A 23,086-nucleotide genomic window follows, 5' to 3' on the forward strand; every position below is an offset into this window, starting at 1 on the left:
TGCTTGAGATTTTTTAAAACAAACTTTGACATTAAAGACATCTCCAAATAAATCTAAAAACACATTTTCAGTAGAAGTGTGAAAAGGGCAGTACATAGACTGGGTTATCCTGGACTTAATTGTTTTTAAATGTCTGCTTATTTGGGAAACCTTTGTGTTTCCTGTAAAACAAAGGCGTAATGATGTAAAGGAGGATTTTATGCAGTGGAAACATTATTTCTCAGAACATTTAGAATGTTTCTGACATCTTGGATGGTTCCACAATTACAGTGATGAGAAGTATGGATGCCATGCAATGGGTAGGAATCACAATCCATAAAGAAGAAATGTGTTGTGTTTTAATATGCAGAAAAGTCATATAAAATTAATTTCTATATTACAATAGTTTAATAAAGCTTTATGGCAGTTTTGAATCTCTACCTGGCTTTCAAACTATATCAAACTATTGACTTGAAGACTAAAGTGACTCATTTTTAATCAAACTGGACGGATCAATACAATTTTAAACCACAAAATATCGTTCTTTTGGCATAGTTTCTTAATTCTTATGCCTTTGTGAATTTTGCATAACAGCCAGTAAAATAAAGGATTTTTTTGTGGAACCTGCTCTCATCAATCCCTCCTCATTAAGATGTGAGAGTTTAATATTTTACCTCAAAGCTTTGCTGCCACCCAGTGGCAAAACTACACCACTACAGCGCTCCCAAAGCCTTTTTTTCAATCCGGAATACAGGCACTGCGCTGTAAAATAACACAGTGCTTGCATAAAATAAAATGGCATAAAATAAAAATAGAGACAGAACACAATAAATGGTTTCAATATTTACTTCAAACGCAAAACTTTCTTTTTTGACACATAAAAACAAACTCTTCCATCTCCTGAACAGAGCTCCATGGCAAATTTATGTGTCAGGTTTTAAAAGCATCTGGAAAACAAATAGGCCAAACACAAACATTAAAATATGGCATGAAGTTTTAGATAAAAAAGAAAAACCTTTTTACAGTAGATGGGCTCTGAACAGAGACTCCACAATATTTAAAGTAACGTTTCCACAGGTTGCAGTTAAATAAGTAATACAATTGTACACAAAAGTTCAATAACTAATAGAAAGTAGACTTTAATCCATGTGAAGAAAAGCAGACATTACACTACAGCAGGGGTCTCAAACTCCAGTCCTCGAGGGCCGCAGTCCTGCAACTTTTAGATGTGCCTCTGCTGCACCACACCTGACCGGAATAATTAGGTCATTAAGGCTCTGGAAAACTGATCTACACAAGCAGGAGGTAATTAAGTCAATTCATTCCAGTGTTTTGTACCTGTGGCACATCTAAAAACTGCAGGACTGCGGTCCTCGAGGCCTGGAGTTTGAGACCCCTGCACTACAGTGATTTTTGCAAGAGAGCGTTTTATGTAATCTGTCCCTGCTTTCAACAGAAATATTTCCATCAGAAAGATTCCCTATGAATGGCTACAAAGAAAAATGTTGCAGTTCTAGTAATCCGTATTGTATAGTGGCTGTATTTATATGCTACAATGTATAACTCTGTATGAACACTTTTAGTTACGACGAGGATCAGCATCATTTTAATAAGCTTATGCAGTAACACAACCTTCTTTCCCTCCCGTGTTGAATGGTTAAGAAGTTGGAGAAGTGTGGAAAGTCTATTGGAACAAATTCCTAAATACGCCATGTAGTTTAGATTCTGAACTCTTTGGTTTTTCACTCACATATGAGACACTGTCTACTCCACCACGAGATGCTTCTTTTCAATAATCTACGTCAGGTTTATTCGGGAATCTTCAAACGAGCCGATGAGGTAAGAAAATAAATGGTATGAAGGAAGAACCTGGGTGTTTAGAGCATTCCTTTGCAGGACACACAGGAGAACCATCTTGTGCAGGACTTCGAGGCGCTCATAGCTTCAGTGAGTTAACCTCTATGATCTGCTGCAGGATGTTGTCCACGTCTGCTGTCTCTAAGCTGATACCGGCCAGGTCCAGCTGGGGCAGCAGGGCTGTGAGGAGCACCACCACGTTGTTACGGATGTCACGCAGATTCTGCTGAGATGATCTGATGGGAAAAAAGACAAATCGTCATTAAAGTGTTGAATTGCCAACACTTTAAAAATCAGTTTTAAGCACAAACTGATTTGATCAATTTAAAATTTAGAGATTTTTTTTTAACAGTGGTTTCCAAAATATTTTGTTACAAACTCAAACTTCAAACTGTTTGATTTGGATTGTCATAGATCGACACAAAGTAGCACAAAATGGTGAAGCTATAAAAAGGTCTCTTCTAAGAAAATGATAAACATTTAAAAAATGTGGCATTCTGCCTCCTTTATTTGGAAATCCCCAAAGAAAATCCACTATTGCTAAATGCTCTTAGAAGTCTGATTAAGGTCTCTGGTTTGTTAGAAGCCAGTAATAAAAAAAACACAAAGCTGCAGGTTTTCTGGGTTATGGCTACCAGCTTCTGTCCATCCTTATGGACAGAAGCTGGTAGCCAAACAGCTTTAGTTCAGTCGGTTTGGAGTATCTGAAACAATCAGTTTTCAAGTCCAGTCTCAGATTCTCAATTGGATTTAGGTCTGGATTTTGACTGGACCGTTTCAGATCACGATTATTCCTTAATGTAAATCGCTTCATTGCTTGTGTGTTCAGTCTCATTGTTCTGACGGAGGGTGAACCTTTTCGCCAGTTTTTTGCAGCTTCTAAGAATTTATTCTTCCAGACGCGCCATGTTTTTACCTCCATCCATTACCTGATCAACTTTGACTAGTTTCCTTGTCTCAACTAAAGGAATGTTTCACCACATAGAACCTTTAAAGCTTTAAATATATTTTTTACTTAGACTGAGTTAAACCTTTCAGATTTCAATAAAAACAAAACAAAACAAAAAGCTCTAAAAACAACCTAATTTGGTACACCATGTAAAATCCCAGAAAACACAAAGATGAAGAGGTAGAATGGTCCATGTCTATCTTGTGTGTGTGTGTTACTGCGCTGTCTGAATATCTTAAATACTTACCTGCTGTCGTCACAGGTGTCACCGTCACTCGCTCTCACTCTGCTCTGACCTTCACTCCTCTCCTTCCTCGGTCTGCTCTCCAGCGCTGCAGCCACGTCCGGCACTGAGGTGGAGCACTGCTGGACACAGAGCATTTACATTTGCACGAGGCTTCCAGGTTCCACTTTCATACTTTCCCAATTAGCTTTTTAATTGACGCTACTTTTCTTCTTGTCTAAATTTGAAAAACAGATTTTCTGCAGTCAAATTACATCATAAGCACAAGGACAATGTATTTCCTTTAGATTTGCTATTGATACCGCATTGCTTAAAAGGGTTTGCTCAGCCATTCTGAAACAACAAAAGAGTAAATCAAAGGAATGACATGTTCAAAGAATAACTGAATACACCAAACTGACTACATAGATAAAATTGCAAATATATTTCTAATAATCTGTGCGGACCTCAACCATGACTGTTTGGCAGCCGACGTCCTTGCTGGTTGTGGACGGTGTCGGTCTCCGCATCCCTTCTTTCTCAACAACGCCATCAGCTGTCGTCATGGTGCCTTGAGTTGTCTTGGAGACCTCCAACCCGAGAAGGCTCCGGAGTCGCTCGGCTTCCCTCTCCAACGCGGCCAGCTTCTGCACTTTAGCTTCCCGCTCGCCCAGCTCTGGAGGCAGCACCTTGCTCTGCGGCCGTTCTGTCCTCAGCGGAGACACCATCACAGTCTGGGTGGCCAGCGGCGAGTAGGTCCAGGTGTTGGACGGGGTTTGCTGCAAAGCGTTTGACTTCTCCACTTGGCTGCTGCTGTCCTTTTTGAATGTGTTTGTTTGCTTCCCAGTAGGAAAATCCTCCGTGGGGCTTCTTGACTGCTCCGGTCTCCATCGCTTTTTCGTGTAGGTGAAAATAGGTCCAGACTTTCTCTTGCGACTAAAGAACATAAAGAATACTTGATTACTGTTGCTGTGTTTGAAAATTTATACACACATTTAATCTTTTCTTCAAACTCAACCTGAGCACTGTTCATAAACCTACGTTTAACTACCTGACTTAACATGTTTTTTCATGAACAACAGCACCCCCTTCTGGTGATTCAGTTTTTCCCACCTGAAAGTGTCTGTGTGCTCCTCTTCCTTCTCCGCTGTCTCCCCCTTTTTCTCGTCCTCCTTGTCTTCAAGCTTCTGATCATTTTCCCCTTCTCTAAGTTCATCCTTCTGTTTAATGACCGTATCTCTTCCAGAAGCCTTCTCTTCTGTGTGTGTTTCCGACTGAATCTTTGCATCATTTGTGTGAGTGTCTTTATGCAAATCCGTCTCGTCCTGTTCCAGTCTCTGTTCATGCTTACTGTGTTCAGGTCTGTGTTTGGACGGGGAATAAGGCTGCTCTGATGAAATACATTCATCCTTCGCCACTTGTTCCTCTGAGTGCCACGCCTGCAACACAACCAGGTACGCTCATAAAACCTTACAAATGCAGTTTGGGAAAAAACAGTTGCTAAAAACATCACGTACCTCTTGTGAATTTTCTCGTTTTCTGCTTTTGGAGTGCTCTCTGGAAGGAAACAAAAGCACAGTGAGACACTGGAAGCACTGTGAGTTTATACATCATGGTTAGATGCAAACAGAGACATTCACAAGTCAATTTTCCCAAGAGTCTGAAATAAGCTTTTTCTCAACAATTGCGCACCATTTAGTTTGCTTACAACACAGAATTGCTATAGGTTAGGAATTCAAATCCTTTCCTTGTCCTTAGTAGTGTGGTAGCCAAGACCATTTAACCTCTGTTTTGGTCTTCTAAGATTTGTTTCAGCATGAAAAGAGTTTTGAGGAGCAGCAAATTAACCTGAAAATTAAATTAAAGTCTAATATTTATCCCATTAGAAACCTAAATGGACAGTTTTGTTCAAAGAAAGTAATGGCAAGATATGATCACCTTTTAATGTCAGATTTCTGAAAACAAAGTGTTTCTCATCTCGTCTTTATAATGAGTTATTTAACGCCTTTTGTTGTGAAACTGCCTCACACAATACAAGAAATGATTTATTAATGAAGAGAAACAAACCTGTCCAAACGAACATGAAGAGTGAGTCAGAATGCGGTGAGTGAACGTAAAAACTTCAGAAAGACAGAACAGGAATTGCTTTAAGTTCGGTAAGTGAGAAATCTCTCCAAATAATGCCACTATCTAAGCATCGCATAGCATTAGCATACGTACTTAAAATGATGCATAAAACTGGCAGATTTTGAATTTATTTTAATTTTAATTCAAACATGACATTTTAACAGAAATAAGTTGAACGCTTTATCGCCATTCTGCTTGTTTATTTATCTTTATGAAGAGAATCTTAGCAACATTAAGTTGGAGAAGAAAGAAATCTAACTTTAATATTTTCTCATTTTAAGCCACTTTTTAGTTTTACTTTGAGACTCAAATTACTGAGAGTCTGTGACTTTAGACTGGTGGGTTAATTATTTTTCCTCATTCTGTAGTCTTGTAGTTTACAAGCATAGCAGACCACTAATGGACAAACTGTATCCAGCTTTACGTGAGGGAATGTCCTGAAACTCCCCATTAACCTGCTGGTGCTGCACTAACCACTTCTTCATACCTAAATCTGTCAAAACACGTTCCGCTTCTTGACAGATTTAGAGACTTTTTTTTTTTTTTTTTTTAGTGTTCCCAGTTATTTCCAAACAAACAAAGCTGAAGTCTAGAGTGAAAAAAAACTTCCTGATAACGACTTGCATTAAATTTGCACTCTTTCTTCCGATTCTCTAAGCCTTTGCATCTTCCTTAATCTTTCTGTTCATGTTCACTATTTAAGATACTTTGTAAATGCAAGCCAGTAACAAATTTTACTAAATCAGTTATAACATTATTAAATTTTTTCATGATAATGCTCCTATGGTTTAAAGTGCTTCTTAAATAAATAATAGGAGTTACACATGTTGATGCACACTGCCAGTCAGCTGGCTGAAGTAAGGCTCCTACATGTTTCCCTTTGCTTACAGGACAGAAATATCCAGAATAGTAGAAAGGTCAAAGTATTTAGGACAACAGTCGGTGTTCATGTCTTTGTTGTTAAAGCAAGATAATAAATATAACCTTTATTTATTAACCTTAATAGTCAAAATATTATTTTGGAAATAGTAGGTGATTTTAGGTCCTGTGTTGCATATAAAAGAATTTAATCTTGTTTTTAACACTAAATTTCATCCTATGGGAAATTCATAAGACAGACTTTACCTGTCTTATGCTGAGACACTGCTAGGCAGTTTCTCAGCTCTAATAATAATCTTAAGATTGTAAGATTCATGTGACACCACTGCTATTCCCTCCAATTAGACCAAAAAGCTGTGAAGTTATGTGAATATGCTAAAATATGCAGAATGTAAAAGACTGCTTCCATATAATCTCACTGTCTTGTGACAGAACGTGCAGATCAGGACGTGCAGGTACGCCGAGCTGGCAAGAGACAGCCTGTCTGCTACCTCCAACTTACATGCCTGCAAGGCATCCGCTCCTGTTCTCATTAAGGAACCGCTGCAACTTTCACCATGTAATAGAAGGATTAACTTTTGACTTTATATATATATTTTTTTTCTTTTTCGCCTGTGATGGTTAATCATTATGTAAAACGATACCTTTGTCGGTATCTAAGATATCAAACAAAGGGGTGTAACTCGGAGCCTTACTCCAACTGTTGGTAGGTGAAGGTCATCTTGAGGAGTGGAACTTGGAAGAGGATGCGTGGTTTCAAAAACAGGGTGTAAATTTTGTGTCTGCCTGCAAGCAGCCAGAGGAACATTGCTTGTAAGACATTTCTCTCCTTAGATTTAATTTAACTCTCAAAGACAAAGGATTCAGGTTTCATCGCCTCTCACCTAAAGGAGATAGAGATTTGTCCTAAAAGTCGACAGATTTGCTATTTCTGATGGGATAAAAATCAAAAATACTTCAATATAACACAACTCTCAAATGGCTTGCACATCAAACCACAGCATTCTGTTCTGTTCTGAAGTAAAATATTTAACTAGGTCAAAGTCAGCAAAGGCAGGATAAGGCATGATCATTTTTAATTTGCTTTCTGTGAGCCCCACTAAATTATCATCCTATTCCTGTGTGGTGTTTCAGGGTGCAAGAACATAAACGTTCAGTAGACAACGCTCTAGCTTTGCTTTTCTGTGCTTCTTATACTGCGGCAAATATGACTTAATCTCAAGCAAAGCAAGAGAGGCAGATTTATTAAAGCACGACCAAAGTTGGGTAATTTTCAGCACACAAACTCAAAAATTCAATCTGCTTTTGGCGAGTGAACGCAACATCTCTAAGCCTCATAGAAATACTTCTCTGTGTAAAGTTGTTAGACTGGAAAAAGACTAACTAGTAGTTGGTTATTTTCTAGTGTTAGTAAAGTGTATAAAACTGAAGTCAGACGAAACACAGATATTAAGGGTAATTTGAAAGAAAACAGAATTTTCTGAAATGCGTCTAGAAATACCTCAGGTTCATTAAGGTTGCAGGAGAACCAGAGAGAGCCAGACTTTCAATACATACATATTACATTGCAAAATTATTCTGATTTAAATATTTGAGCTTTCATCCTGTATTTTTATGAAACATGCAAGATTTGAGAACATTCTTTTCACTCTTGTTATTAAGAGAAATGACCAAAAAGAGATCTAAGCTAAATATGATAAATATGTTATGAAGGTAAAACTATGGCATGCTCAACACAGCCATGAGCGACTTTCTAGGAAATGCTAAAATATCTTTAGTCAATTCAGCCAAATGGAAAAATGTTTGGCAGAACTGTGAGGCATGGTAAACATTTTGGTGTGGAGTTTTGACTCTATGGACGAAACTAATTTTCAAGAAGGAAACAAAGGATCCAACTCTGGAATTTGACCTCAGGAAACAGGCTGAAACAGTCTGAGCATGCTGAGCCTGCCCTGCAATGTTGTTATCTTATCTGGTTTCTCACACCACTCCGTGACCTCCTGAGTCCCACGCACCTCCAAATATGGTCAGTTCTGGTCATCTCACATCCTTAAGCTAAATGCTGAGGCTTAAAAGTATGAGGCCACAAAACCACTACAGTGGGCTACAGGGGCAAAGCTCATTTCCCATCCACACTACGTAACGTTTGCTTCTTATGCATGTATGTTAAAATTGAAACACTTAAGGAAAGCCCCAAGCATATGGAAAGTCTGTGTGAGGATTTGAGTTTTTCCATGTGTTTATTTTAGGTTCCTGTGTCTTTTGAGTCTCTGTGTTGTCCTGTCTACCCCTCGATTGTTCCCAGGTGTGTCTCTTTCCCTGATTACCCTCTGTGTATTTAATGCTACCTGTGTTTCTGTGTCTTTGTCGGGTCCTTGTTGATTTTGTCTAGTTCCTGTCGCGTCTTGGTTTTTGTTACCAGTGCTACCAGTGGTGAGCTTTATCCTTCCTGCTCAACCTGTGCTGAATGGACTTTGAGATTATTTGTGCATTCTTCACCATTAGACCGTCATCATTTCTCTCAACAACTGGTTCCACTGCGTCTGCCTCACCACCTCACACCCCAGGTTCATGACAGTCTGCATTTCATTTAAAGCAGATTAGTAATTTTAAAACCCACTATAGTGGAAAAAAAAACCCTTTTTGCATCATTCCCACTTTTTGCATAACTTCCAAAACAGGAAGTTACTACCATATATGGAGGACGACCTTTTGTCCCCTATGACGTCATGTTTAAGGTTATGCCCTTCTGTTGCTATAAATGGAATATGATCTGTTGTCTGCACTAAATATGCTTTTTAAACAGTAATATGTCCAGTGTATGTGAATGGATGGAGAACTAGAGCTACAAACACTATTTATGCAGCAAACAGAGGTGAGATCAGTGGATGTAAGGATGATTTTTTGTTGGTTGAACACTGTGTTATGCATCGACACTAGATTATTTTCTTCAGAATGTAACATTGTAGCTCTCTGACAACCTTTGGCAGCGAAAAACATGAAAATATTTGCCTTTTAGCTCAGACATAAGCGATATTCACTCCACCACTTGTGTGTTGTGTATGACAAACTCACTGAGTCACACTTCAGTCAAATCTCACAGTGGAAAAAAAAAGAGAAGCTTTTCTGATTATCAGATGCATGTCCTGTCACATGGAGAGCCTAGCCTTCACGTTTAAGAGCAAGAAACCGAAAAATGGAAACCGCAAGATAGTACACACATGCACGCAGGCGCATAGGAAGGCAAGTCGTGTGAAAAGGTCTGTGTGAGAGGTCTTATGAAAAAGGAATTTACAGTTTCTTGTGGCTTTTCTGGTAGCTGGGTGTTAACTGTTCCCCGCTCTCCTCAGCTTCCTCTGGCGATGAGCAGCTTCTGCAAAACCATGAGGCCCAACACAACATCAGTCACTGCTAAAATACAGCTTGGCTGAATGTCACCAAAAAAAAACAAAAAAACACTGGCAGTCAAAACATTACATGCAAAGCAGCAGAAGTTGCATTCACTTTTCAAATTAAGTGGATTAAAAGAAAACAAAACAAAAGTCTAATAAAAGTGAATATTTTCCTACTGGAAGCAATGTAAAAATGCTCCACCTGTAACGTGGATTGGGATTCTGGCTGCAGGTCCAGTTTTCTGGCATGACCTTGTATTGGTGTGGTGGGACACTTCGCCATTTCAGACATTCCTCACACTGTAGCCACGCAGGACTCCTGCAAAGACAAGCAAAGCTGGTGGTTAGCTGAAGAATTTATAAGATTATTATGATTATGGATATTATAGCTCAGTATTATGGTTGAACAGCCACGAAGAAAGTCTTTTTTGATGAATTTCCAGTGTATTTCCTAGTCTTAAACAAGTCCTTTCATCCTTCATTTTCAAGCAGATACTTGAAGGTTTTGGGACAAAACTGACCAGGATGGATTCAGCCAATGGATGGACAGAGACACTTTCAAGAGTCACTACTTATTTAAGGTAATTTAAAGTTTTCCATTAACTATATCTCACATCTCCATTTGGGAAATTGGGGATATAGGTTGAAAAACAAGAATATACATTTTTCATTTGCTTATAGAGTTGACATGTTAGCAAAATGTCACAGGTAATAAACATAATCAATACACTGAACTTGAAGAAAAAGAACTTGCATACAATCTAATCAGGAATGCTAGACAGATAAGAGATAAAGAGACGCATAGACTTTTAAAGAGAATAACTTAATAAATAAGTACATTTTGTTATTGTAACTAGAACAAATAGAGAACTGAATTTCTCATGGTTGTCCTGGAAACAGTGAGTATGTACATGAGATTACATAAATAAATGAGTGTCTGACCGTTTTGTGCTTCACATATAATGATTAATATTTTGTGAGGAGATTCTGAACTCAGAAGGACAGCAGTGTGATGAATATAAAACACATTCTCTCTTGTTTCAACTCACTAACATGGAAACAGAAATCTGTAGGAGTTGTGAATGAGAGGCTTTGTCTAGTTTAGTAAATAAGGCAAAGGAAGTTCATTTGCATAGCATCACTCCTGCGCAAGCCAATTCATAGAGCTTTGGAGTGGATCACAGGAAATACATTAAAATAACAACTTTACTTAAAAAAATCTCCGTACATTAAACATTTAAAAGCTTTGACTTACATTATACAAATATTAAAACACATTAGTTTGTTCTCACACTTGCAAGATATGTCACTGATCAGGCAAACAGTTAATGCTCAGATTCTTTGATTGAAGCACAAAAATGTCTTAAGCCTTGATTTAAAGGAACCAACAATTTCTGCGCTTCTCAGGTTTTCAGAGAGTTTGCTCCAGAACTGATTAGCATTAAAGCTAAATGCCCCATTGTCCTGGAAACCATGAGTAAGCAGGTTTTCAAAGACCAGAAGGGTCAAAATGGTTCACACTTGACAAACAACTTGGTGATCTTGTCCCAAGACCTTTCAGTGCTTTTTAGACCAATAACAGCAGTTACCCTTTTTCAAAATGGGAGTTAGTCTATTGATTTAAGAACAGGAGTAACATGATCCAGTTTCCTGTTAGTTAGGACTCTAGCAGCACCATTTTGGGTGAAATGCAGCTTCCTGGTTGACAAGCATGCACTAGTTTTTTGTCTCATGTTGACAGAAAAGCCAAAAGGTAACAATCAGCCAGTCCAGTCAAGCCAATTCTGTGACTTTTTTAAATGCTGTGGCTTAAAAGACAAATGCAACTGAATGAAAAATGGGAAGAAAATTAATCAAAAGTCTGAATAATGTCCGCTTGAGGAAGTAATAAGATAAAAATAATAATGGAGTGAGAATAGAGCCTTGAATGTTGATGAGTCCAGAGCTCACAGTTGTTGTTAGCAGTGATGTAATAAAAATGAGGTCAGACATTTTTATTTGCATAGCACAGAAGAGGTAAACCAAAGACTCACATGTCCGCCTCCTCTTCGTCTTCACTGCCTTCTTTATCTAGAGCCTGAAACTCTCGCTCCCTGGCCCTCTTCTCTGTGACTTCCCTCCAGTAGTCGTTAAGTTTAAGACCCAGAGCACCAAGGGTGAGTCTTGACAGCAGAAAGAAAACAAAGTCACATATTTAACATTTTTTCCCCTAATTTTCTAAAGACAAAAACACAAAGTAAAAGCAGATAAGGCAAACTAAGCTTTGTTTTAATGTACCTGTATTCTTTAGTGTACTCAAAGTCCTGCTTGTTGTGAGCAGGTTTGAGAAAATTACACTCAATGATGCCGATCACCCCGATGCCTACCCTTTGACCCGAGGCCTGCAAACAAAACAACAACAAGGAGGTAGAATAATACTTAGCACAACATAACATCCATCCATCCATAACATGCCAAGTATATAAAGTATTATAATTTTTGTCACCTTTAGCTGGCAGCCCACTTTCTCGTAGGCCTTAATGAGTCGGTTCCTGTGGTACATCATGATGCCATAGTGCTCCTTCTTCTTAGGGTTTACGCCAAAAGTCACCTTCACTTTTTCTTTCTGATGAACACCAGTTAGGGAGAAACAGCACTACACATGGGCACACTTCAGATTTAAAAAAACAAAAAAAAATACATGATTAAACTCACATACCTTTGCTCACTAAGTAGATGTAGGGCAATGCAGAAGCCAAATAACAATTGGCATTTTTGATAATATAACTTGAGGGAGATTTTATAATGGATCTTTCCATTATTTAAAGTATTTTTATCTTCTGTGCATTCACTGTTTTAAGGCAGCTAACTCAAACTAATAACTCAGTGCTGCATTAAAATTGTTCAGCCTGGATTATTAATTTTCTAACACTTTTCATCCTCTTTGTATTGAATAGAGAACATCACCCTTGCAAAGTGCCTTAAAATCCTTAAAGGAAGGCAGTGTGTTGAATATAAAACACTCTAAACAGAATTAAATGTTTTATTCACTGAAGAAAAATATCCCATTATTGAGGAAAAAATTGTGACTTCCATCAATTTCAATAATAATAATAATAATAATATTAATAATAATAATGTTTTTAATCTAAGCCTTTTTTTAAATGAAAACTTTCCCTTTTCAGCTGTATCAGTTCATTTTATAATCCATGATTCCCTGTTAATAAATATAAATGACGTGATTAAATACTTGAAACCAAGAGCTTCCGACTTCTGGTTAGTTTGAGAATATATATGCAAATAACACAAGGATACACTAAACTGCGGTTTGTAGACGTCATGTTCGATGTGAGTCAGACTCTTGGACACCAACTTGGCCAGGACTTTCTTCCCTCTTAGGATGACCTGTGTCCGTGGTTTCAGGTACAAGATGCTGAGGTAGGCCTGAGAAAAACAAGCAAACAGAGAAAATGCAAATACTGACATATTTTAAATTTATTTTTTTCAAATTTTTATTTTTTAGGGTGACAAGTTGTCTTAATTGAGAGTTAAAAAACACAGTTTTTAACAAACTTTAGAGTTGTTTCAGAAATTTAAATCCAAAACGATTCTTGGAATTTAAAACAGGTAAAACAGAGCTGTATTAGTTAAACCCTCCAGGCTGATTCAAAAAGGAACTGGGGCAGGCTTACTAGAAAACCGCAGAGGTTTTTGGTGGTGGAGAGGTTCTTGCTTTCTGCTTGAAACTGGAGCTCAAAATGCTAAACTTATCCTTTTCTCCCTTTTGTGTGTTGGGCTCACCTTGACCTGAACCACAACCACTGCACCTGTTTCAGTCTGGGCCTGCTCAAAACTCTCTAGTCCTCAACTCAGCTTTGTGAGCTACCCAGGGCTATGAAGAGGCATTTGCTCTCTTACAAATTTCTTCTGTTTTTGATTTTTTGTCAAACTTTTGTCAAATGTTAATGTTCATTTTCATAGGAAAACCCCTGCCGTCAAAACCAGCCTGGCCTATGAAGCCTGTTCCACCAAACCAGTCCAAACAACTGGTCACCAGTTCTTTGGATTTCTAACATGCCAAGCTTTAGCTCTGGTCTGGTCCTAGTGCCAATCCAGTACCAGTTTGCTGCTGGACCAACTAGTGGAAGATCAGGAAATCAAAAAGTTAAGAAATGGATTCATCATTTCAAAACTGCTTTTTTCCTGTTTTTTACGCTGGTTGCTGCAAAAACCAAAAAATTTAACTAAGTATTTTCTAGTGCAAATATCCTAGATAACTCTAATCTGTAAGTAACTTTTCGGCAAGACATAGGAGCTTGCTTTAAGTCAATAAACCTTTAATTTTAGTAATGAAAAACACTAGTACCACTAGCACTTTTACAGACATGTTCCCATGTTATAAGTGAAAAAGTCTGGAACTAATAATCTGTGACTTAAAAAAACTCTGAGCATCTGAATTTGTGTTTTTGCTGTGATATTTTTGTCTGATGTGAATTAGTTTCACACTCTGAATCACTTAATGTGTATATGTTTTTCTTTGAAACATTTGACATTGTTTTACAATTAACACAGTTTGATGTGTGACAAGTGAGTTGTCAAGCTAACCAAGTTGGCCAGAGCCAAAATCAGCCAGAGCCAAAAGTGAGCTGCTTCATTGAGCTCACTTTCTGTCCATAATAAGAACTAGAGAGTGCTGCAAATAAACAATGCAAGCTAAAGCGTTTGCTAGCTGAGCAGAAACCAAGGCGTCTTAGAGAAGAGCAACCCTCACCCCTAGCTGCTGCAAGAGAATAAAACCTGCCTACTTTAGTGTGAAAACATACGAGTAGCTAAACACAGCTGGATAGGGACGGGTTGAGTGTTACCTAGCAACCAGGAGCTATTTTTGTGAAGGCTAAAACATTCGGAAGCAAGATGAGGAAGTGCAGCAGATTGCTTCTGAAATATCTCCAGCAAAAACTCGACGATCTCCATACGTGATTTAAGATAAGCTGCTGCCCTCTTTTCCCTTCACTCATGTAACTTATTTTATTCTTCCAGGTTTGTAACTTTGATTCATATTTGATGTTATGTTAAAACTGAGCTGAACTGAAACAGGAAATTACTGTGGCAGAAGCCGAGGGGTCTTTTCAGTCAGGATGTACGTAATCCTTACACTTACTAAGAGGAAGTCCACAGAATGCCGTTAAAAGCAGCCAGCTCATCCAAAAACAAGAGTCCTGATGAAAATTAAAAACAGATCACATTTCTCCTGCTTTAGCTTCCCTTCATTGGCTCCCTGCTAAATCCAAACACAATTTAAATTCCCCTTCTTACATGTAAAGCCCTTAATAATCAAGTTTCATCACATATCAGATAACTGATTGGTCCAGTTGTTATCTTGATCTATCTCGAGTTATGGTGCTATAGGTTTCGGCTCCTGGAGGACAAACTGACACTGCTACTTTCTTCTTCTTCTTCTCTCAAATTTGCATTATTTGCTGTTATTTCAACTGTTAAATTTATGTTTCTGTGTGTTTTTCTCTTCATAGAAGCTAAAACTGGCTTGGTGCTCTGAGATTCTGCTTTATGTAGACGATTCAAAATGTTGAAAAATCTAAAGAACTCTAGAGACACAGTTTGAGTACAGCTTTAGCTTAAACATGCTGCTTATTTACTTTGTTGTTTGGGAGGTAGTAAGGGGAATTGAGCTCATTTCTAGTAACTCCTATTTTCAGCCAAAAATGCAAGGCTGTTGAGCTATGAGCAGTATTGTACTTAGGCTTTTATCTGCTCAGTGAGATGCTGTTTGTTGTGCCAAAGATTCAACAGACGTAATGGGTTTCACAGCTGTAACACGGTCAGTATGTTCTGAAATGACTCTTGATGTGCTCACCACGGTAAAATAAACACAATGCTCCAACAAAGGCTAAATTACTAATTCTTAAAATAAGCAAACGGCTGGCTCACCCTTAGGCTGTAATACATTTCTGGGATGTTTTGCTCAGGTCTCAGGGACCCGTTGCTCCTCAGGCCCTGCTTCAGGTCCTCGAAGTGGATCTCAGGCAAACGAAAGTCAGTTGAATCGATGTCAAACTCAATCTCAGTTTTACCATCTTTGGCTCTTCAAGGACACAAAACAAAGTAAGTGTTAGAACATGTTTCCAGCTCTGAAGCTGCTTTAAATGAGTAAACAATGATCTGATATTTGAAGTTAAACGACTGTAAAATCAAGTTTGAATACAGAATCAACTTTTACTTAAAACTCCTCCTAAATTATCACGCAGCCATTTTTTCTAATCTGAGGTGCTACATGTCTGAGGACAGCGAATATGATCAAGAGGAAGTGAAAACCATGAGAAACTTAAACAAATAATTTGATTACCATCTTTTTTTTTCAAGATATTCACAGGAAGTGGAAAAAAAAAGACTTGTACTGCTTGTGCCCCAGTAAATGGAGGCTTGTGATAAAGTGCGTCATCATCCTCTAACTTAAACAAGCCTATACACATCTGCTTCTGTATGTATCTGACTGAATTAGTTATTCACACTAAAATGCATTTAAGCTTCATTTGAAACAAACATCTAACACTCAAGTGAACCAGATTCAAAGAAACAATTGTGACACTCTACGATAATGCACATATTTCCCTAAAGACAACACAAAAATGTGTCTGTTTCTGACCTGCGGATATTCCATATCAGTATCTTGGTGCCTTTTTTTGAAGGGATGGAGTCGAAGTGGGTGAGTATCTCCTCCTGGGACTTGATGATGGAGTGTTGCAAAATGGCTGCCAGGCTGGCCTCTGAGTCTTCAGTCACAACCAGAGACCATAGTGCTGAGTTAAGGTTCGATCATGTGTTGAAGTTTACATCTAGACAGTGGTGGCTTTTGATAAAGGCAACACGGCTTCCCGCCCAGGGCAAACCTAACTACGGGGCGCCCTGACTGGGATTTCTGTCGCAGACCGAACACAAAAGCTGTCTTGTATTAGCCGTAAAATAAAAAAAATGTTTCCCCAAAATAATTGTCACTCTTAGTTACCAATCAGTAGCTAATATTGTCACTTTATTAATTCTTAAGAACAGGAAGTTGGCATGTCACACGTACACAAAGTCCACTCTGACTACAGAAAGAGTCACAAGCTTTTTACACCAGCATCAAAACTGAGGGTTACCAAACACACCTGAAGTCTGGGATCCAACATCTGGCTTGGATCAGAACCACTGTAACCTTTCAGTCAGGATGCTGACAAAGCCTGAACCTTGAACCCAGAGGAGTGCTCTACCCTTATCTATGTGGTACCGCTGGGTATCCCTAGAACCTCCTGCATGGGTAGGAAAAACACAATAGGATCACACTTAATCTAGCTGCTGCTGGGGCAGGGGGGGTGAATACTTTCATTCAGTGTCGAAGAGAAGCTGCAGTAAATACTAAAACTATACTAACAAACATAAGATTACATTTTTTTGCCCATTTTATTTTTTGGAATCCAATGCCATGTGTGAAGCTGCATCTAAACAAACTTGGGTCTAAGTGAAAAAGTAATTAATCACACCCACTTGTTTATTTAAACAAATGCAATCAACCAGATTTGTTTTTTTTTTGTTTTTTTTTGAAAAGTTGAGTACAATTTCACCAGCCATATCTACGCCAGATTGCAAAATCCATTTGGCAGAACTTCTCTGACAACATGAAGTAGGTCAAAAAGCACATCATGTCCTGATCTAAAATCTGACTGAGCCAAGATAATTCGTGATTAAACACAGGACCTGGGAGTGGGAGAAGTTAGGTTTTTTGTTTTTTTTACTTGCAGGTTGTCTTGCCCTTAATGAATGAAATCATCCTGATTAAACTTTGAGAAACTGTCTGTTTTCTCAACAGTTTGTATAGTTTAGGCCTCACTTCATTATCGAACAACTGAAGTTCTGGTTGTCAATTCCCGTATTTATAGATGTCAAACCTGAATATCTAAGGAAGAAAAAGTGAGGTTCTGGCTTTCTTATCAACTTTTCATAAAGTAACAATCGCAGCCTCCCAGACCTTGCTATGAGAGGTTTACTGTTTTCCTTCAAAATAATCTCCCTTACAGAGGGGGCCACAAGAGAGCTTTTGCCAAATGAGGAAGGGAACCATGTCTATTTTTTAACAATAAGGCTCTAACTGGCAACTCCTGCAAGCCCTGGACATTGTCCTGCATAATAAAAGGCATCGTCTTCTTAATAGAAACAGACTTTTTTGTGTGTCAGTGTTTGAAGAAGATGTCTTCTAAAACATTTTGTTTGGATTTAGAGTGATCCACACATGGTTCATCAATCAGAGCATAACAAAATTGGAGAGTATGTCTTCAGATATTTCTTAACCCAGTTTTAATGTTTCAACATTTTTGTCCTGTTCATGTGTGGTCGGGTTTTAAACTCCCTAACCTTGGCCATGTCTCGGAGCCCTGAACACCTTGGATACAACAGAACTGGAAGAAAATGGGTTTGTGGTGGCTTTTCTCAAATCTGTGTCAGTTCATTTACATTTTTTTCAATGTGTCATGTGACCCTGTTGCATATTTTTAACAGGATATTTGGTGGTTCTGTGATCGCACCCCAATATCTCTGCAATTTCAACAGTTCTGCATCCCTGTGAAACACTTTTATCAATTTTGGACTTTTCAGAGCCTGCCAGCTCTAATTTTGTGGTCCGTTTTGCCTGACGACTAGCAGCAGCCTAATTATTATGATATAAGGTGTTGATCTCTTCAGACCACAACCTCAATATACAAGCCCATACGAATTGGTGAAAACTTGGCATAAGTTACAAAATGATCAAATTTCTCACTTGCCTCACAACTACACAACAGCGTACTTTATTACACATTTACATGAAGGATGGGCACATGGTGGTATTTATGCTAGAGCTGTCGCTGTACCTAGTTGAGAAAAAATAAATAAAATCACATGTATTGATACTAATCATAACCAACAAACACAAAGTGTGTTGCATCTTAGGTTTTTCAAAAAGGATATTGGTCTGTTGATTGAAGGGGACTATGGGAACAATGACTGCCTGCGCTTTGATGTTTTGCAGGTAGGTCTGAGAGAGCAGTCCCACAGTCTGACAGCCGCCATTTTTGGTGAAGATGAGCGCATCCCGGCCCAGACGCATGGAGCCGGACTTGAAGCCGTTTCCATACAAGCCGATGGCCTGCTGGCTGGCTTTACCTGAGCCTTTTTCTGTGAACCCAAAGCTGGAATGAAACGGGACGACAATACTGATGACACACAATATTTAATTATTCAATTATTAACCAGTGATGAATTACAGTAGTACATTATTGTTTTTTAATTTAATGTAGATATGCTATGGATTCTTGTGTTTTCCACAAAAATAAAAAAAATAAATGAAAAAGAGCCTTTTACTGCGTCCGGAAACACACAATATCACACTCATTCACCACAAAAAAGTCTTGTTTCAATTCTCACCTCAGCATCTTGTGCAGCTTATTAGGTGTCATCCCGCTGCCATTGTCTGTGAAAGTCAGACAAAGCTGATCGTCGATTTTAACTTCATCTATCCAGATCTGTTTGGCACACACACCGGGGTCTGACGCATTGTCTGGAGGACGAAAAAGGAGAAAATGCAAAACTTAGAAAAGAAAGAAACACACAGGAAGGGGAGGACTGAGATTACAGAGGAACAACTGATAAAAGAGTAACTTCTCCTGCAGATGCTGACAGAGGAGCACAGTTTGGCAACTGATAGGTTGTCCTGTAGTGTTTATAAATAGTGTTTATGTGACCCAAAAAATCCTGCAAGTCTTAACCAGATGGTGGTCCTATAGGGTGCACAATCAATCAACATGTAGATCTAATCTGCACATGTATAAAATGTGCAGATTAATTCTGTAAAATGTTAAAATCCAGGGAATAGCTTCCTAACAGCATAATCAAAAACTACTTATGCAGGTGCATCTCAATCGGAGCCTCCAGGTGAAAAGAAAATCTACAGACAGATTGGTCTGTTCATCCTTTTGAACTTTTGGTTGTCTTGCACAAGACTTCTCATCAGGTAAGAAAGCAGCCATATAACGTGAATATCTGTTTTAAAGTCTGTTTAAAATTTGTTTTAGCAATCAGCGATTATTTAAAGTAACGTTCTGCAATGCACTCAAAGTCTCAGACACAAAACTCTGGCTATGTGACTTAGACATGTAATATTTACCAACAGAAAGTCAGACAGTTCTTTTTATTTTTGGCTAAACATCTATCCCCAAAAGAGATCGGTGTTATAATACACACTTTTTTTAAGCAAAATGTTTATTATGATATTTTCTAAATTTAATATTCTATTAAAATTAAATTGATGTGTGATTTGACCAATTTTATAATTATTTGCTTTCCAAATTTGTTATAATACTTAACAACAAACTGATATATTCACCAATCAAAGAGCAGTCAAAACTAAGAACAACCATTTTCTGTCTTCTTGTAAATTTATTCACATAAATCGTTATAGTGGGCCAGATTTGGCCCCGGGGGCCTTGAGTTTTACACATGAGGCTTAACAGTTTGTTGTAATATGTCATGAGACGTGACAACAGTTTAAGAATCTGTACAGCAGCATGAACACTTTGACACTTTTGAGACTGTAGTTGTTTTAAGACGGTACAAGTCTGCTCTGGTTTTGGCATGATTCATTCAGTCTAAATATCGGTTCTAGTCTCAGGGAACAACAAATCTGGATTTATATTAAATCAATATGTCAAGAGATTTGTCTAATTCAGGTAAGACACTAACGCCTCATAAACTCTTAGCAGAGCCTCAGCTCCAAAATCCTAAACTGTCCCTTTAAATAAAAGGTGGGGGATGTAGTTTTGACGGTCAAACGTTTTCTGAGAAGTGGAATGCAGTTCAATACGTATACTGTACCAAATATTTACAGATTTGAGCACATCTGGACTGCAGCGGGGTTACGTTTAGCTCCACGACACTTTGCGATGTAAAGCCGTTCCTATAGCTTCCGACCGGACAGTGCATTACCTAATAATGACACACAGCACTGATGCAAAGTTTACTGATTCTAACAGGACGTCTTCACTGCAGCCCTGTCACAGTTCCTGTTAAATGCCCTGCAGCCAAATAATGGCGGTTGGGTCTTAGCCAATGAGAGCACACAGAGTGGAGGCATGACAGCCCAGAGAGACGCTATAAAGTCACGTTGCACCCCAACAGCCGCGTTTGTGCTTAAAACTCCAGAAAGACTAACAGCAAACTGTTCAGAAAACATCCCTCCAGCAGGGAACGTTTGCAGAATTCACATTATTTTGAATGTACGCAGATGTTCACACTCGAGAATAAAAGAAAGCGTGGTTAGACTGATGAAGTCTGGAGGCTCTAAGAGGAAGTCCATCGCTCCAATTTAGAACAAAGTTTGAGAAACGCGCAGCTTTCAGTGTGCGACAGCGGAAGAGAGAGCAAAATGAAACCACGAAATGTTGCAACAGCATAATAATACAGAGTGCAGGTGCGCTGTCCTATGCAAAGTTTCTATGTAATCGTGTCATTGCAGTTTACCTATTAACTCTGCCACCGCGCTGAACGGCCAGGTATGACTGGTGGAGTTGCTGTTTAGAAAGGAAGGGCTCATCTGAAAACAAACAAAAACCAAAAAAACCAGCCATTAACGCTTCTTCTGATGTTCTTAAATCAACGTCCTTCTTTGGAGCAGAAATACATGTTTGTGATGTTTGAAAAACTTACGGAACTGAGGCGAATCCCCTGCTCGCTTAACCTCGCCATGTTTTCTCTGTGATAATATTGCTTCTGAGAGCAGGTACGTAACTTCACACGGCAGAGTGGGTGCGTCCTGTGGGTCGCAGACAGAGGAAGTGCCGCATTTAAACATTTAAACCGACTTCGAACTAACTCACGACACATCGCTGACGTCCGAGTGCATCTTTTCTTTTAGGGGTAGTTACGGATGAATCACATAGTTGATCTTTTTCCCTCCCCGTTTGCAGTTATCGTGTTAAGCCAGGGCACGATTGTGGTTTGGTGAGTGCTCTTATTTTCCTATCTGTCGCAAAGTGAGTCTGAACTGCAGGCAGCAGGACAATAACAAATCCACAAAACTGATAACAAAAAAAAAAAAAATCTTGCTTTACCTCCTGGATTAAAATGAAACAATCTAGTTTCAAAAATAGAATATTGTAACGACTTTGTTCTGTGTAGTATATTTTAGAAATGTACCAAGAAATAACTTTTTTAAATAATAAAATAAAATCAAGAGAAGCCCAAACAGATTGAGCAGCAAAAGGTTCAAAATATAATAAGAATAAGCAATAATGTTACACATTATTGAAAACATTGCAAACCCCCAAACTTACTCAAGAGTCTGGGAAAGAGTCACAAGGCGTGGGTTGTGGGTGAAGTCAATGTTTTAAGATTCTCCAAATACAAACACTTAAAAGCCATAAACTACAACTATTTTATAGCTTATGTTAAGTCCTTCCAGGAAAAAGGACAATAGCAGAATCGTCTTACCTTTGCTAAGGAGAAAAAGGATTGGAATATTTGCTCAGAGTTGCATAGTGAGCTTTGCATTTCATTTGGAAATCAAAGTCCCAGCTTGGCAAAATCCAAGTTGATTAAGGTCCTGTGTGAAAAGTGTACATTCGGGGATGAACAGAGTCATGTTACCTGCTGGTGTTGGTCCACTGTGTTTTCTAAAGTCTACTGTCAGTGTATTGACTTTAAGAACACCGAGCTTCCTGTTGACTAACAAGCTTTTCAGAGACAGAGGTTTTCTTGTTCCACAGGACTTGTCACCTGCCTACACGGCCAAAAGCACCAATACTTTGTTCTCCACAGAGTCAGTGAACTTGACTGGCCAGTAAACTCTCATGACCTAAACCACCTGGAGAATTTAAAACTGAACTAATGGGTTTGATTAACTATAACACATAGTTATAAAAATTATATATAAATATGTCACACTGTGTCTTATTAATATATATATAAATCTCATTTTCTAAATTAACTCGTTGAACTGAATCAACTTTAATGCTATCACTTATTGAAAGTCCACTGTATATTTCAGCAGTAGTAGTGCAGTCAGGAGATGTAACAAAGAAACAAACTTGCCTAATACTGTGCATAAGTTCAAGGTCAACTGATAAGGCTTGTGTCTCCGGATTAACTCTGCTTGGACAGGAGAGATTAAAGCGCAGTTTGCAAATGGTGTCTGCCAACTTTAATCTATAGGAATAAATACAATCATTCTTATGTGCAACTTGATGAACCAGCCATAAAAAGAAAATAAATGCCTTAAGACTGGAGTCTCCAAAGAGTGGCTCACAGACCTTTGGATTCATTTTGTGTAATTCCCGACTGCAGTTCAATCATAGAGCAAATCTGTCCCTCCAGCAATGCAGAGGAACATGTTTTATATTTTTTTATCATGAGATTTTCAATGACAAATTTATATCTTCTTAGAAGGAAAGTGATAGGGGGAGAAACAAAACAATTTTCTTTTATTTGGCTGTATTAGGGAAAGTGTTTTTTTTTTCATTTTAATATTGTTAGAAGAAGGGGCATAAACATACAGCAGCTCATTACAGAAAAACAAACTTGGTCACACCTATTCATTACACTTGGTTACACACAGCAAATGTTTTTGTAGGAAGTTCTCTTACTTCCTGGGAATAGACTAAAAATAAAGTCTAGGCTAAC

At 38.4% G+C, this 23,086-nt stretch overlaps 1 protein-coding gene across 4 annotated transcripts; it reads right to left on the reverse strand.

Annotated features, from left to right (window-relative positions):
* Window positions 1-809: 809 nt before the first annotated feature.
* Window positions 810-22,238, reverse strand: LOC116714310 (MORC family CW-type zinc finger protein 3). Of its 4 annotated transcripts, XM_032554796.1 has the most exons (18): window positions 21,899-22,238; window positions 21,116-21,221; window positions 20,930-21,002; window positions 18,839-18,971; window positions 18,383-18,603; window positions 16,050-16,197; window positions 15,335-15,488; window positions 12,701-12,829; window positions 11,892-12,011; window positions 11,684-11,787; window positions 11,440-11,568; window positions 9,609-9,725; window positions 9,310-9,387; window positions 4,526-4,565; window positions 4,122-4,447; window positions 3,476-3,944; window positions 3,033-3,151; window positions 810-2,072 (listed from the first exon to the last, which is right to left on the reverse strand). In XM_032554796.1, the coding sequence occupies exons 2-18, from the start codon at window positions 21,152-21,154 to the stop codon at window positions 1,916-1,918; spliced, it is 2,556 nt and encodes an 851-aa protein (XP_032410687.1). In that variant the 5' UTR covers window positions 21,155-21,221; window positions 21,899-22,238; the 3' UTR covers window positions 810-1,915. The 4 variants fall into 4 exon arrangements, with proteins under 4 accessions (XP_032410687.1, XP_032410685.1, XP_032410686.1 ...); XM_032554794.1 differs by lacking the exon at window positions 21,899-22,238 and having other exon boundaries at window positions 21,116-21,524; XM_032554795.1 differs by lacking the exon at window positions 21,899-22,238 and having other exon boundaries at window positions 3,033-3,148; window positions 21,116-21,518.
* Window positions 22,239-23,086: the final 848 nt, after the last annotated feature.

Source organism: Xiphophorus hellerii, chromosome 23 (genome assembly GCF_003331165.1).
Source record: "Xiphophorus hellerii strain 12219 chromosome 23, Xiphophorus_hellerii-4.1, whole genome shotgun sequence".
Taxonomy (NCBI): domain Eukaryota; kingdom Metazoa; phylum Chordata; class Actinopteri; order Cyprinodontiformes; family Poeciliidae; genus Xiphophorus; species Xiphophorus hellerii.

Bases quoted from the DNA above. Each gene is read 5' to 3' on its own strand.
- LOC116714310 (XM_032554794.1), bottom strand. From the start codon at position 21,292: ATGTGTCGTGAGTTAGTTCGAAGTCGGTTTAAATGTTTAAATGCGGCA. The intron at 15,489-16,049 runs GTCAGAAACAGA...GTGTCCTTGAAG, and splicing joins CTGATATGGAATATCCGCAG to AGCCAAAGATGGTAAAACTG. The intron at 3,152-3,475 runs GTCCGCACAGAT...CTCTGTGTCCAG, and splicing joins GCCAAACAGTCATGGTTGAG to CAGTGCTCCACCTCAGTGCC.